General features: G+C 41.2%; 1 protein-coding gene across 2 annotated transcripts in view; it reads right to left on the bottom strand.

The window, feature by feature from the left end:
- Window positions 1–1,313: 1,313 nt before the first annotated feature.
- The window catches only part of LOC109523190 (cytosolic phospholipase A2 zeta-like), a 23,990-nt gene continuing 13,255 nt past the window's right edge, over window positions 1,314–12,048 (bottom strand). For both annotated transcript variants that reach the window (XM_019882176.1, XM_019882175.1), the window contains 8 exons: window positions 11,198–11,420; window positions 11,005–11,119; window positions 10,141–10,278; window positions 9,206–9,298; window positions 6,868–7,047; window positions 6,453–6,625; window positions 4,409–4,595; window positions 1,314–2,403 (listed from right to left, as the gene is read on the bottom strand). In XM_019882176.1, the coding sequence (XP_019737735.1) occupies window positions 2,192–2,403; window positions 4,409–4,595; window positions 6,453–6,625; window positions 6,868–7,047; window positions 9,206–9,298; window positions 10,141–10,278; window positions 11,005–11,119; window positions 11,198–11,420 (1,321 nt within the window). In that variant the 3' untranslated portion in view covers window positions 1,314–2,191. The remainder of the gene's footprint in view (window positions 2,404–4,408; window positions 4,596–6,452; window positions 6,626–6,867; window positions 7,048–9,205; window positions 9,299–10,140; window positions 10,279–11,004; window positions 11,120–11,197; window positions 11,421–12,048) is intronic.

The following is a 12,048-nucleotide window of genomic DNA, read 5'->3' as shown; positions in this document are numbered from 1 at the left end:
GATTACCCACCCCTGATCTGAGTTGTCCTGTTGTGTTGGATGATTGCGATTGGCACAATTAAAAACGAGGCTAAAATGAGGGTTCTGCTTCTTTTCCAATTCAGCTACTCAAAGCCCTTGTAGTCCACTGTGCTGTTACAGTTTGGATGTATTCCCAAACATTTATTATTGGCTGTAAATGCCAAAAAGTGAGTTCAGTGAGTGTGTGAAATGCAAGTGTGCATATTTGTTTTCCCATGTGCGATGTCATGTCAGTTAGTGCTACTCTGTTATTTCAGCTAATATGCCTTTTGGTGAGCCTCATGTGAAGTTTGTTTTTATTGAATAATTGCTGAATGCAGCCATTTATGTAACATGGGTTCATGCTTGTGTACATGCGACAGATGCCTTGCATTAATGCTTTATGATTCTCTCGAATTTAAATGTTTTGCCGCCATCTTATCGCATCTATATGCAATTACAAACCAATTGAGAGGGCCTCCACTCAATAGTATTTGCTGATTATTATTTGTGGTCGGTTGCGGTTCCTATCCCTCATGAATAGTGGTGGGCCACTGAATTACACATAGAGATTACAAAATCACCTCAACAGTAACAGTAATCCCCCCAAGTATTATGCTTCCTTTCTCTAAATGTGGGGTGAAATTACAGTAAAACGGTAAAATTTATCTTGTTTTGCGGCTCTTTAACCTCTGATCCTAAAACGTTCCCCTCATGATTCGACAAATAAATTTCTAAGGATGTCCACTTCAATGCCTTTCTGTAACTCTTCCAGTCTCTTTCAAAAACTCTCCCTGCAGTCTCTCTGATGATGACACTGTGACATTCTAGGTTCAGTGGCCATTTTCCTCTGAACATTTCCTATTTGAGGAGATACACTATGGGCCACAGTCATGAAGTAATGAGGCTTCACAAGCCATTGCGTTGCAAAAGCATTGCTTCATTCAAAGCCCGCTAACGCCCTCTGCTGGAAGCGTTAAACAGTGACTGACAAATTTGTGAAATTCTGTAGATTTCTGTCATAAAGCAAAATATCATACAATCTATTATGATGCATAGCTTTGTAGCACCCCTAAATAACCATAAAATACATATATTTTTGGAACCCAGCAATATTTCTCATTGTTCAGTTGAGTTATTCAGTTCCAAAAGTGAACCCCATTAAACACAGAGGAACATAATATTCATGAAGACACTTCCTATCTAATTTAATTATTGACACCATTATTTTGTAATATTCCAAATTTTTGGTGTGAGTCGCGAGTAGCTGGAATGCTCTACTTGTACATGTCATTAAAAAAAAAATCAAGCGGTTGAAGCCAGTGCACACACCTTTATTTGATTACATGATGATACAAACAAGTGACTAAACAAAGCACATCCCTCTGCTTCTGCGAGTGAATTTATTTATTGACCGAATGATTTGTCTGGAAAACCAAATAATAGAATCACAATTAAAAATGAAGTGTTCTTTCTTTTTTTTTTTCTTTTTCCTCAAAATAGTTAACTTTTCAATTTTAAGTGACACTTAGGGACATGCATGTTCAATTGCCGCATTATTAGGTGGTTCTCTGGGGTAGTGGGGGGGGGGGTCCCTTCAAGGGATCCTTCAACCCAAAAAGTTTGAGCTCCCTTGTTCTAATGTATAAATCTAAAACGAATGGCCCCTCCACCAATGTCCTACTGTTAAAAAAATTTGAACGTAGAAGTTCTCGACTGTGAGGCTAAAAACGACGTCAATTCCGGATCCTCAACTAAATGTAATAATTTCTTCGTTGGCCCATGAGCAACGCGTTTATTAAATATGTTGATGGAAATTGTTTTAGAAAAAAAAAAGAACGGTGGACAATCCCAAGATTTCAGTGCTGGCAGCGTGAGTTTGGTGCCCACAGTGATGGTGTGAATGCAAACTGCTTTCTGTCTCTTTTGGTGTCTTGTGATTAACTAGTTAGCAGTCTTGGGTGTATGTTGCCCACCTTTCGCTCAAAGTCACCTGGGAGAGACTTCAGCTCCACATGAACCTGAACAAGATATGCGGTCCCAAAAAAATTGGTGTATGTTTTAGGCTAGTTGTGAATCTCAATGCAGTACAATGCAGTGTATATTATTTTTAATCTACTTTAAATATAGTCTACTGATTTTAAACCCTCAAGGTTAAATGAATAAAGCTCAACTGTTCACACGGTCTGACTTATATCTCAATATCCATTTTAGATTTCAAGACCTTACGCAAGGTTTCAATGATGATTTCTTTGTTGTTGGCCACATTATAGGCAGTTAAGTTCACGAGACTGTCAAAATCTTCCTCTGAGTAGACAAGTTGGTCAGTCTTGAAAGGGGAGTTGCTGCTCTTCACATCCACCTCTCCAGCTTTTATTTCTTCTGCAGTCTCGCGCTTCACACCTACAAAGTTAAAATGAGGACGATCATTGTTTGTGCCGTTCTAGGATAAAACATGAAATATACCTGTTGATACAAGCGGATCAATGAAAGTACGATTATTATTATTTGTGTGGAGATTTGTGCAAACCTCCATGTGGAAAGAAAGTAGAACTGCGATTGCTCTGATCAAATCAGTTATCACCCATTCCCTTCGAGCCCGTTTTGAAACTGAGTGCGCCAAGAGCAACACATATCCCCTTCGTGACCGGTCTCATTTTCTTGTTGGCCAACAAAAATCTTACATGTGACAACCAACGACATTCCATTAGGCTTTATTGTGACCAGGTATCCACTTAAACTCTGTCAATGCTTGTTTGGCCAGCAAGTTTGAGAGCGGGCGTCGACTCGAATGCGTCGTCTCTCAACCCCCCATATTATTATTGAAATATACCTGTTGATACAAGCGGATCAATGAAACTACGATTATTATTATTTGTGTGAAGATTTGTGCAAACCTCCATGTGGCAAGAAAGTAGAACTGCGATTGCTGTGATCAGATCAGTTATCACCCATTCCCTTCGAGCCCGTTTTGAAACTGAGTGTGCTAAGACCAACACATATCCGGTTCGTGACCGGTCTCATTTTCTTGTTGGCCAACAAAAATCTTACGTGTGATAACCAACGGCATTCCATTAGGCTTTATTGTGACCAGGTATCCACTTAACTCTGTCAATGATTGTTTGGCCAGCAAGTTTGAGAGCGGGCGTCGACTCGAATGCGTCGTCTCTCAACCCCCCATATTATTATTAATAATAATAATAATAACAATACATTTTATTTATAAGCGCTTTTCACAACACTCACGGACACTTTACAATCAAGAACAAAAACAATAAAACCACAGATAAAATTATAAATAAAAGAAGAGATGAATTTAAATGGAATAGGTGGGTTTTGAAGTGGGATTTGAACGTGGGAAGAGAATCAATATTACGGATGTTGGGTGGATTACATTAAAACTGTAATCCTGCAGCATAATCCACATTTTCAATAAATGTACCTGGAATGAATTGTAATCTGAAACTGGAACGGAATCATTACTTTTTTTGTATCCTGAATACTTTATGCCAGTACATATATTCAGTTGGGACAAGAACCTCAGACCCATTGTCAGGCTATGCACTGTTCTTTTTGGTGCATGACCATACCAAGCCTCATTTAGTTTGAGTGTGTCAGTCGATGATGAACACAATGGTGACTGGACACCCTGGTTCGCCTTTCGAAAGACCTGAATCCAATCAAACCTCACTGGTACATTTTCTATAAGAGCACCCATTGCCACCAAATAATGGCACAGTCTATGCAGGAACTTATTGATGCCTTCATCCATTTCAGATATCATGAGTTGTGAAGTTGCTACAGCCTGTGATTTTATTTGACCAATTTTTTGGAATTTTGGAGCATGATTCCCATTCCATCACTTTAGTGGATTATGCTTTGATTTCTGTATTTTTCAGTCGTATGTCAATTTTATTAAGTACAGTCAAACCTCGGTTTTCGAACGTCTAGGTTCTCGACCAATTCGGTTTTCGACCAAAAATTTCGAGTTTTTTTATGCCTCGGATAACGAACAAATTTCGGTTCTCGAACAAACTGAGCGCACTTGAATGCACCATTTGACTCCTCTCGCCTTCCTTACATGAGGAAATGACGCTTCCTCGGGTAGACGAGGAAGTGACGCTTCCTCGTGCCGCTTTCCATTGTGAGCAGACGTGTTCAGTAAACATTTTTATTTTAAAAAGAGCGTTGTTTCGGTTTTCGAACAATTTCGGTTTTCGAACAGCCTTCTGGAACGGATTATGGACGAAAACCGAGGTTTGACTGTATTTTATTTTCACACTGCTATTTACACTCTTGTCACATGAGTAGTTTGCCCATGCATTAATTAAATACTGTATAACTCTGTAACATACATTCATTAATTTGTGCGGATGCAGCTGGGGTCCAGCCCTTTAAATGAACCCACCTGGTTCTTTGAAATGTCTGAATGAATCATTGACAAGCGGGAAGTAAATCACGACTGGTGCCTTGGGATTCTCCATATCTTCAAGAATGTAAACCTCTCTCTGAGGTTGTTCTTCCAGAGTGGTAAAATCGATACGAGGGAAGGGCATGTTGTGGTCTTGACAGTAAGACGCTGTCAACTTCAGTTCCTGTGAACAAAGAGGAAAGAATGATGATGCAAGTGGAACATTGTAATTACTTGAGAAGAGATCTGTCTTGGTTCTGTTTGTGACCGACAGGTGGCACTGTAGGGTTCCGCCTGCAGCTGCACACCTGTTGGTCATTGTGTCATCAGTTGTCTGTTTTAAAAGGACTCCAGGCACAACCCTTGGGTGTCGGGTCATCATTTGCTTCTGTCATGTTTTTTGCTTCAGCCATGGTTTTTGTTACTTTGGATTCTTTTTGTTTCCATTACTTTGTTTGCTTGGATTTGGTTTTCTCTGTGTTTAATACAATTTGTCAAGTTCACCCTGCTCCTCCTTCTTGCCTGCTTTTTGGGGTCCTCCACCAACACCCACCGTGACAGAATGATCCGACCAACTACTGGACCCCGCCGGTACAGTATAAAGGACTGGTCCCAGTTCCACCCTGTGCCTCGCGGAGCACGTCCGCGGCCGACACCCTTTCCCCTTCAGGCAGCGCAGGTCATGCGGCTGTACCGTGTTTTTCGTCTTGTCAAGCCACGTCCACAGTCGGCCGAGCCCCGTCCGTGTCCACGTTGAGCCGAGCTACGTCTACGTGCCTGTTTGACGTAAGTTACATCCACGTCAGGCCGAGCCACGTCCACGTCAGGCCGAGCCCAGTCTATGTCCGGCCGTCCCATGTTCCCCGTCGTGCCAAACCACGGTAGGCCGAGCCCCGTCCGCGTCCACGTTGAGCCGAACCCCGTCCGCGTCCACATGGAGCCGAGCCACGTTCCCTTCCACGTCAGGCCGATCCTCGTCCACGTCAGGCCGAGCCCAGTCTACGTCCGGCCGTCCCATGTTCCCCGTCGTGCCAAGCCATGTCTACGTCAGGCTGAGCCCAGACATTTGGTGACTGTTTTGGGACTTCTGGGATCAGTTCCTTGAGGGAGGGGTACTGTCATGGTTCTGTGTTTGTGACCAACAGGGGGCACTGTAGAGCTCAGCCTGCAGCTGCACACCTGCTGGTCATTGTGTCATCAGTTGTCTGTTTTAAAAGGACTCCCAGCACGACCATTGTGTGTCGGGTCATTGTTTGTCTGTTTCTGTTAGTTTTTTGCTTCAGCCATGGTTTTTGTTAGTTACTTTGGATTCTTTTTTTTTCCCATGACTTTGTTTGGATTTGGTTTTCTCTGTGTTTAAGACAATTTGTCAAGTTCACCCTGCTCCTCCTGCCTGCCTGCTTTTTGGGGTCCTCCACCACCACACATCGTGACAAGATCACTTTAATTCTGACCAGTACTAAGAAATCAGAACACATTACTCTAATCCTAAAGACTTTACATTAGCTCCCAGTCAGCTGTAGAGCAGATTTTAAAATTCTGGTACTGGTCCAAAACCACTGGTTTGGGCCCTGAATACATTAAGGAAATGCTTCTTGAATATAAACCCAGTGGGAATCTGAGGTCTGCGAGCTCAGGTCAATTAGTGGAGCCCAGGTTTTAAATCAAACATGGTGAAGTGGCATTTAACTGTTATGCTGCATGCAAATTCAAAACAAAATCTCCATTGGAGGTGAAATCATCCCGTCCCCATTGAAATCTAGATTTAAAACGATGCTTTTTTTTTTCCATCTTTTTAGCATTTTTAAAATCAAATTTACTCAATGGTCTTTTAGTAATCTCAGAAAGCTACTTTTGATTTCTTTCATTTTTTTTCCAAATTTAGTCATTTTAATAAGCTACTTTTGTTCTTTCTGCTCTGCGAATGTCTTCAGTGTTTGTTGATGCTTTCAACTGTGAAGCACATTGAGTTGCCCTTTGTATGATATGTGCTGTATAGATAAAGTTGTCTTGCATTGCCTTGAAAGAGGTTCACTTTTACCTTGAAGATGTCGTTTGGGGTCCAAGAATTATCAAAACAAATGATAACGTCCACTTCTCTCTCAGGACGTAGGACGGGCGCACAGCCGATGTTGATGGAATGACCAGAATCAATGAGCTGCAGAAATGATTCGCTGGGTGTCAGTAAATTTGGAAAAGCATCAGGGTGTGATTCTGGAAAGAGAATAAATGGGGCTCATGTCAGAAATTCCTTCATCTGAATGTGACTAGTTCAACCATCATATCCATTGTGCGACCCAATACAGATTAGATGGAACAGAGGCCTCATCTAACATTATGAACTAAAAACAATAAAACAGATTAATTTATTTTCATTCATATCCATTTCCTCATCATGTATTGTAAATAATAAGCTTTAAGCTGTTAAAAAAAAAAAAAAAACCTGAAGTGTGTACCTTTCCAGGCTGTGAAGTTGCTATGTGTATTGTAGCTTGAGTGCAGAAAGAGACCATGCATGAAGTTGTATTCTTTAGAACTAAATGGGCGATTCATTAAGAAGTCACTGATGATTCTAGAGACGGCTGAGGATGGATCCATATGTTGTGTATCAAGAGTCAACGGCTCATTTTCAGGCTCTGCGAAAAGGGAAAAAACACAAGCTTGTGATTGGACCACGGATCATTGATATAGAAGCAGCAATTCCTTTGATGATAGTTGAATTTTGTATTCAACAAATTTGAGGAATCAAAAAAAAAAAAAAACAACAGGCAGGTCGGAACACTCCACGATTAATGAGATCATCCACAAAAACTACAGTGGGTATAAGAATTTGACATTAAATTGAACTTGGGTTATTTCCTTTTAGAGTTGGATGATGGTAAACCCGAATGACAATAAACTCCCTCTCCCATTTCCAACATGCTTGAGTGACAACTTTTTTACTTGCATGACTGAATACTGTATATTCTGCACTCTAAGGCACTTCAGATTATAAGGTGCACCTTCAATGAATGGCCTATTTTAAAACTGTTTTCATATACAGGGCGCACTGCATTATAAGGTGCATAGAATAGTGGCTGTGCATCCACTAGATGGTGCTATGGTACAAGAAATACAATACAATACAGTACAGCTTTATTTCTATAGAGCAGTGTTTTTCAAACCCTGTGCCGCGGCACACCGGACATTGTCGGGTGTGCCACGGGAAAATATCCAATTTGTATGCCTGTGCGGTCTATCGCCCGGCAAAGTAATCGTGTAGTACACTTTCATACCGCTAGGGAGCACCAACAGCTAGCCAAGTGCCTTGTGTTTAGTCTCGAGACAAGCGAATTTGCGACGCATTGGATTGAATGCAGGACTACGGTGGAACAAATATGCCAGATTATAAAATACTTTTTTCTTTGTGCTTCTTTGATTCAAATTCAAGCTTTTATAACATAACTATTCAATGTTAAAAAACGGTTATAGTAACAATGTAACACGTTAATTGTTAAATAAGCTTTTTTTTCACATTTTCAGCTAGTGGTGTGCCACAAGATTTTTTCAATGAAAGAAGTGTGCTTTGGCTCAAAAAAGTTTGAAAAACACTGATATAGAGCCTTCACAACTGCTGCAGTTGTAGCAATGACAACTGGTCCCAAACACGGACATGAAACATATCAATACAAATGGCATTGCAAAACAATAAATGAAAGCAAAAGTTATGAAGACAATGGATTCAACAAAAAGGCTCATAAACACAAGGGGCTAAATCTCCTTCGAAGTCTTGCTTGTCTCCTTTGTTTAGTCAGGAGTCAACTATGCTTTTGGTATTATCTTCATTTCATAATGGATGCGCAGAGCTCACAAAGTAGTTGTCTGTTTGTTTGAGTGTGTGTTGGCCTATGCACATGTCTATTAGTGTCAGGTAGAACCCTTTTAGGTTACAATTGGTACCTGCTAATAATCATCACTAGTTGGCAAAGGAACACACTAACAGGGAAACAACCCAATGGGGAATATACAGTAAAGAGACTGTGTCATCATATATACAGTGCATCGGATTATAGGGCGCACTATCGGCTTTTGAGAAAATTGAATGCTTTTAGGTGCGCCTCAAAGTGCGGAAAATATGGTCATTGTTTTTTGTGAGTCTTCTTTCAATTCCTGGCTGTCTGTAAAACTTTTATCATATACATATACGTACTGTACATATACATCCTGTCTTGCATCTTGATATGGAATAATTTGAGGATTCATAATAATGGCGAGGCACAATGGTCCACTGGTTAGCACATCTGCCACACAGTGCAGAGGTGCGGAATTCGATTCCAGGCTGCGACCTTCCTGTGTGGAGTTTGCATGTTCTCCCCGTGACTGCGTGGGTTTTCTCCGGGTACTCCGGTTTCCTCCCACAGTCCAAATCATGCATGGTAGGTTCAGTGGACAATCTCAATTGGCCCTATGTGTGTTCGTGTGGATGGTCGTTTGTCTATGTGTGGCCTGCGATTGGCTGGCAAATAGTTCGGGCCCACCTTCTGCCCAAAGACAGCTGGGATAGGGTCCAACATACCCCGGCACGCCCACGACCCTCGTGAGGATAAAGCGGTTCAGAAAATGGATGGATGGACAATAATGGCACAGATTAAAAGACTTGATGTAAATTTCATTTCTGGCATCTGTAATTGTAATGAGATACAGTGCATTCTGCTAATATCCGAATATGTTGGACAAGTAGATGACCTATGGATGACTAAAAGCAATTTAAATACAAAAAAATATATTCTCCTCTATTTCGTCCATTCGCTTTACCTTTGTTGTCCATATCTGGTCCGCTTCCGGTCTCATCACTGGCGAGGTTCATTAATTGAGACATGGTGACTGAAAAGAAACTGCTCCATATTCCTGATTAAGATAAAAAAAAACCCAAAAAAACAAATAAATAAACATGTACGGTGTCTGGAATTGTGTCTTCATCATTGTCTTGAATCAATCGCAAGTTCTGGTTGTCTGAGGATGAATTCTGACTGAGTCTCTTTGGAAAGGACAAAAGGACAGCGGTGTATGTGTATGTGTGTGTGGCGGTGGTGTTGTTAGCCTCCTCCTTTGTTTAGAGATGGTCTTTCAACCTTAAAGGTCCCATGGCATCAAAATATTTTTTTCCCCACTGTTTTATGCATAACGTTGTTCAAACGATATAAACATGCAAATATATATGTGTGACATTGTTCAAGTTTGACATTTATGCGGTTTATCGTTTGCATGTATGATGAGTAAGCCTTTGAAAGGCAAAAGGCTTGCAAAACAAGTTGATTTGAATTTTAGTGTCGATGTGACAATGCAGTACATTCGATGCTCATTGTTCAAATACCTTCCGACTACCTGGTTGCTACGCGCTCATTCATCCCCGGAAAAACGGACGTATGGCGGCAGCGTGCCTGCAACATGTACAAAGCTCAAACAGTGCAACAAACGCCGACCTCAGCGAAGTTAATGAATGAATGAATGGAAGTCCTAAGCACCAAAGATGTTTCGGCACATTTCATGGAGGATGGCTTTGTCAACATAAGTTCTAAAACATGCCACATCAACAACCAAATTAGTGCTGTCCTAACTCGCCTTCTGCATGAATTGAAGAACCCTGACAAAAGTAAAAGGGCTTCGAAGACAACCAGAACAATCCAATTGCGATCGATTCAGAATAAAGTGACCTGGATGAGTGACAATGCGAGCAGCCACGTTCTTACCAATCAAATACGGGATGCGGATTTCTGGGAGTTTTCTGATGAGATGACCAAGGAAGAACTGACTGCCATAGTCTTCAGCGCGCACAAAAGCACCGTACTTTTGAAAGCCAACCTCATAGGGGGTGAACTCGCACCACTCTGGTCATTGGTAATAAAGAGAAAAGGGATATTCCGGAAAATAACTTCAATGCTCTTTATGTTGAGGCGCATTTATGCTGCCAACATATCAACTGTTCATGCGTTATTATTTAGCGTCAACAAAATCTATTGGACTACTGCGAGCAAATATATTGTATTGGCCCGAATATAAGACGGCCCTGATTATGAGACGACCCCCCCTTTTTCAAGACTCAAGTTTGAAAAAAGACTTTTTGAACACCAAATTAATTTTTATACAGAAAATAATTACAGTACATCTGAAACAAATGATTATGACAATATATTTGATAGAAAAAGCATGTTATTTTGCCTCATTCAAATCTACAGGTAAAGTGCAATCACATTCGTAAATGAATGGCTTCTGGTTTTTGAAATGTAAATTACATCATAACTTCTCCTCAGCTGCCGGTTAACCTGGCCGATCTTCGACCCACTTTTCTCCAGATTGTCACGACGCTTCTCCATTTTCTGTTATCTCTTCTATTATTTTCTTCTCTTTTCCTTCTTACCGCTACTTTTTATTTTTCTCCTTCGTACTACCGCTATTTTTATTTTTATCCTTTGTGGCAGGGGTTCACTTTGGCAATATAAGACGACCCCCACTTTTTCAGTCTTATTTCAATGCAAAAAACACCGTCTTATATTCGGGCCAATACGGTACAACAGCAGTACACCAAAATGATCAACCCCTCCAATGATATTTACCAGCTTCTGATTCACAGCCCATCCTCTCCTTCACATTGACAGCAGTGTATATGGGCAAAGGGTTTTGGCCTTCATTTACCGTCTTCCGTTGCTCAGAGAGCGTATTGACCACTTTCTGCAAGTGTTGAACAATATTCAGAATATTCTTTTTCAATGTAAAAAAAAAAAGATGATTTAGTGAGCAATTACTCACCTCGCCAAAAACAGTTTGTTCATACAGCAGGCCTGCCAAATCAGTATGGGATAAAATATGTCCCTCCTTCATTTTTTCTTCCATTTCGCGCCTGTAGTATTCCATTTTTTCCAGAGAGAAGAGACTCAGGGCATCCTTACAGATCTCTTTTCTTATTTCAGCGATGACACGATCGATGCCGTCCTGTGACCAGTTTGCATCTCTGAACAAGGCACTCATAGTCCTATTCACAATGAAAATACCAATAGTGTTAAAAGTTCAAAATGAGAATGCATAGATAAATCATAAATCATAGCCTGAGAATTCTGTCAAAAAATTCAATGTTGGGATGTATTACGTTCACAAAAATACCATGCTTGTTTTTAAGCGCAGGCACTACCTATATCATTCATTCATTCATTTTCCGAACCGCTTGATCCTCACTAGGGCCACGGGGGGTGCTGTAGCCTAACCCATCTGTCTTCGGGCAGTAGGCGGGGGACACCCTGAACCGGATGCCAGCCGATCGCAGGGCACACAAAGACAAACAACCATCCCCGCCCACACTCATACGCAGGGACAATTTGGAGTGTTCAATCAGCCTGCCACGCATGTTTTTGGAATGTGGGAGAAAACCGGAGTACCCGGAGAAAACCCACGCAGGCCCGGGGAGAACATGCAAACTCCACACAGGGAGGCCGGAGCTGGGATTGAACCGGCACCTCTGCACTGTGAGGTCGACGCACTAACCACTGGACCACCGGGCTGCCCCCTATATCATTCAGTTTTTAACTAATATTTCTTTGTTTGATATACTTAGCTTTGATTTAATTGCCATTTCTTCATTATTATCTGGTGTATTTTTACCTGCA

This window comes from Hippocampus comes, unplaced genomic scaffold (genome assembly GCF_001891065.2).
Source record: "Hippocampus comes isolate QL1 unplaced genomic scaffold, H_comes_QL1_v1.1 scaffold36, whole genome shotgun sequence".
NCBI lineage: Eukaryota > Metazoa > Chordata > Actinopteri > Syngnathiformes > Syngnathidae > Hippocampus > Hippocampus comes.
Note: the sequence above shows the minus strand (reverse complement) of the source record. Positions and strands in the feature narration are given on the sequence as shown.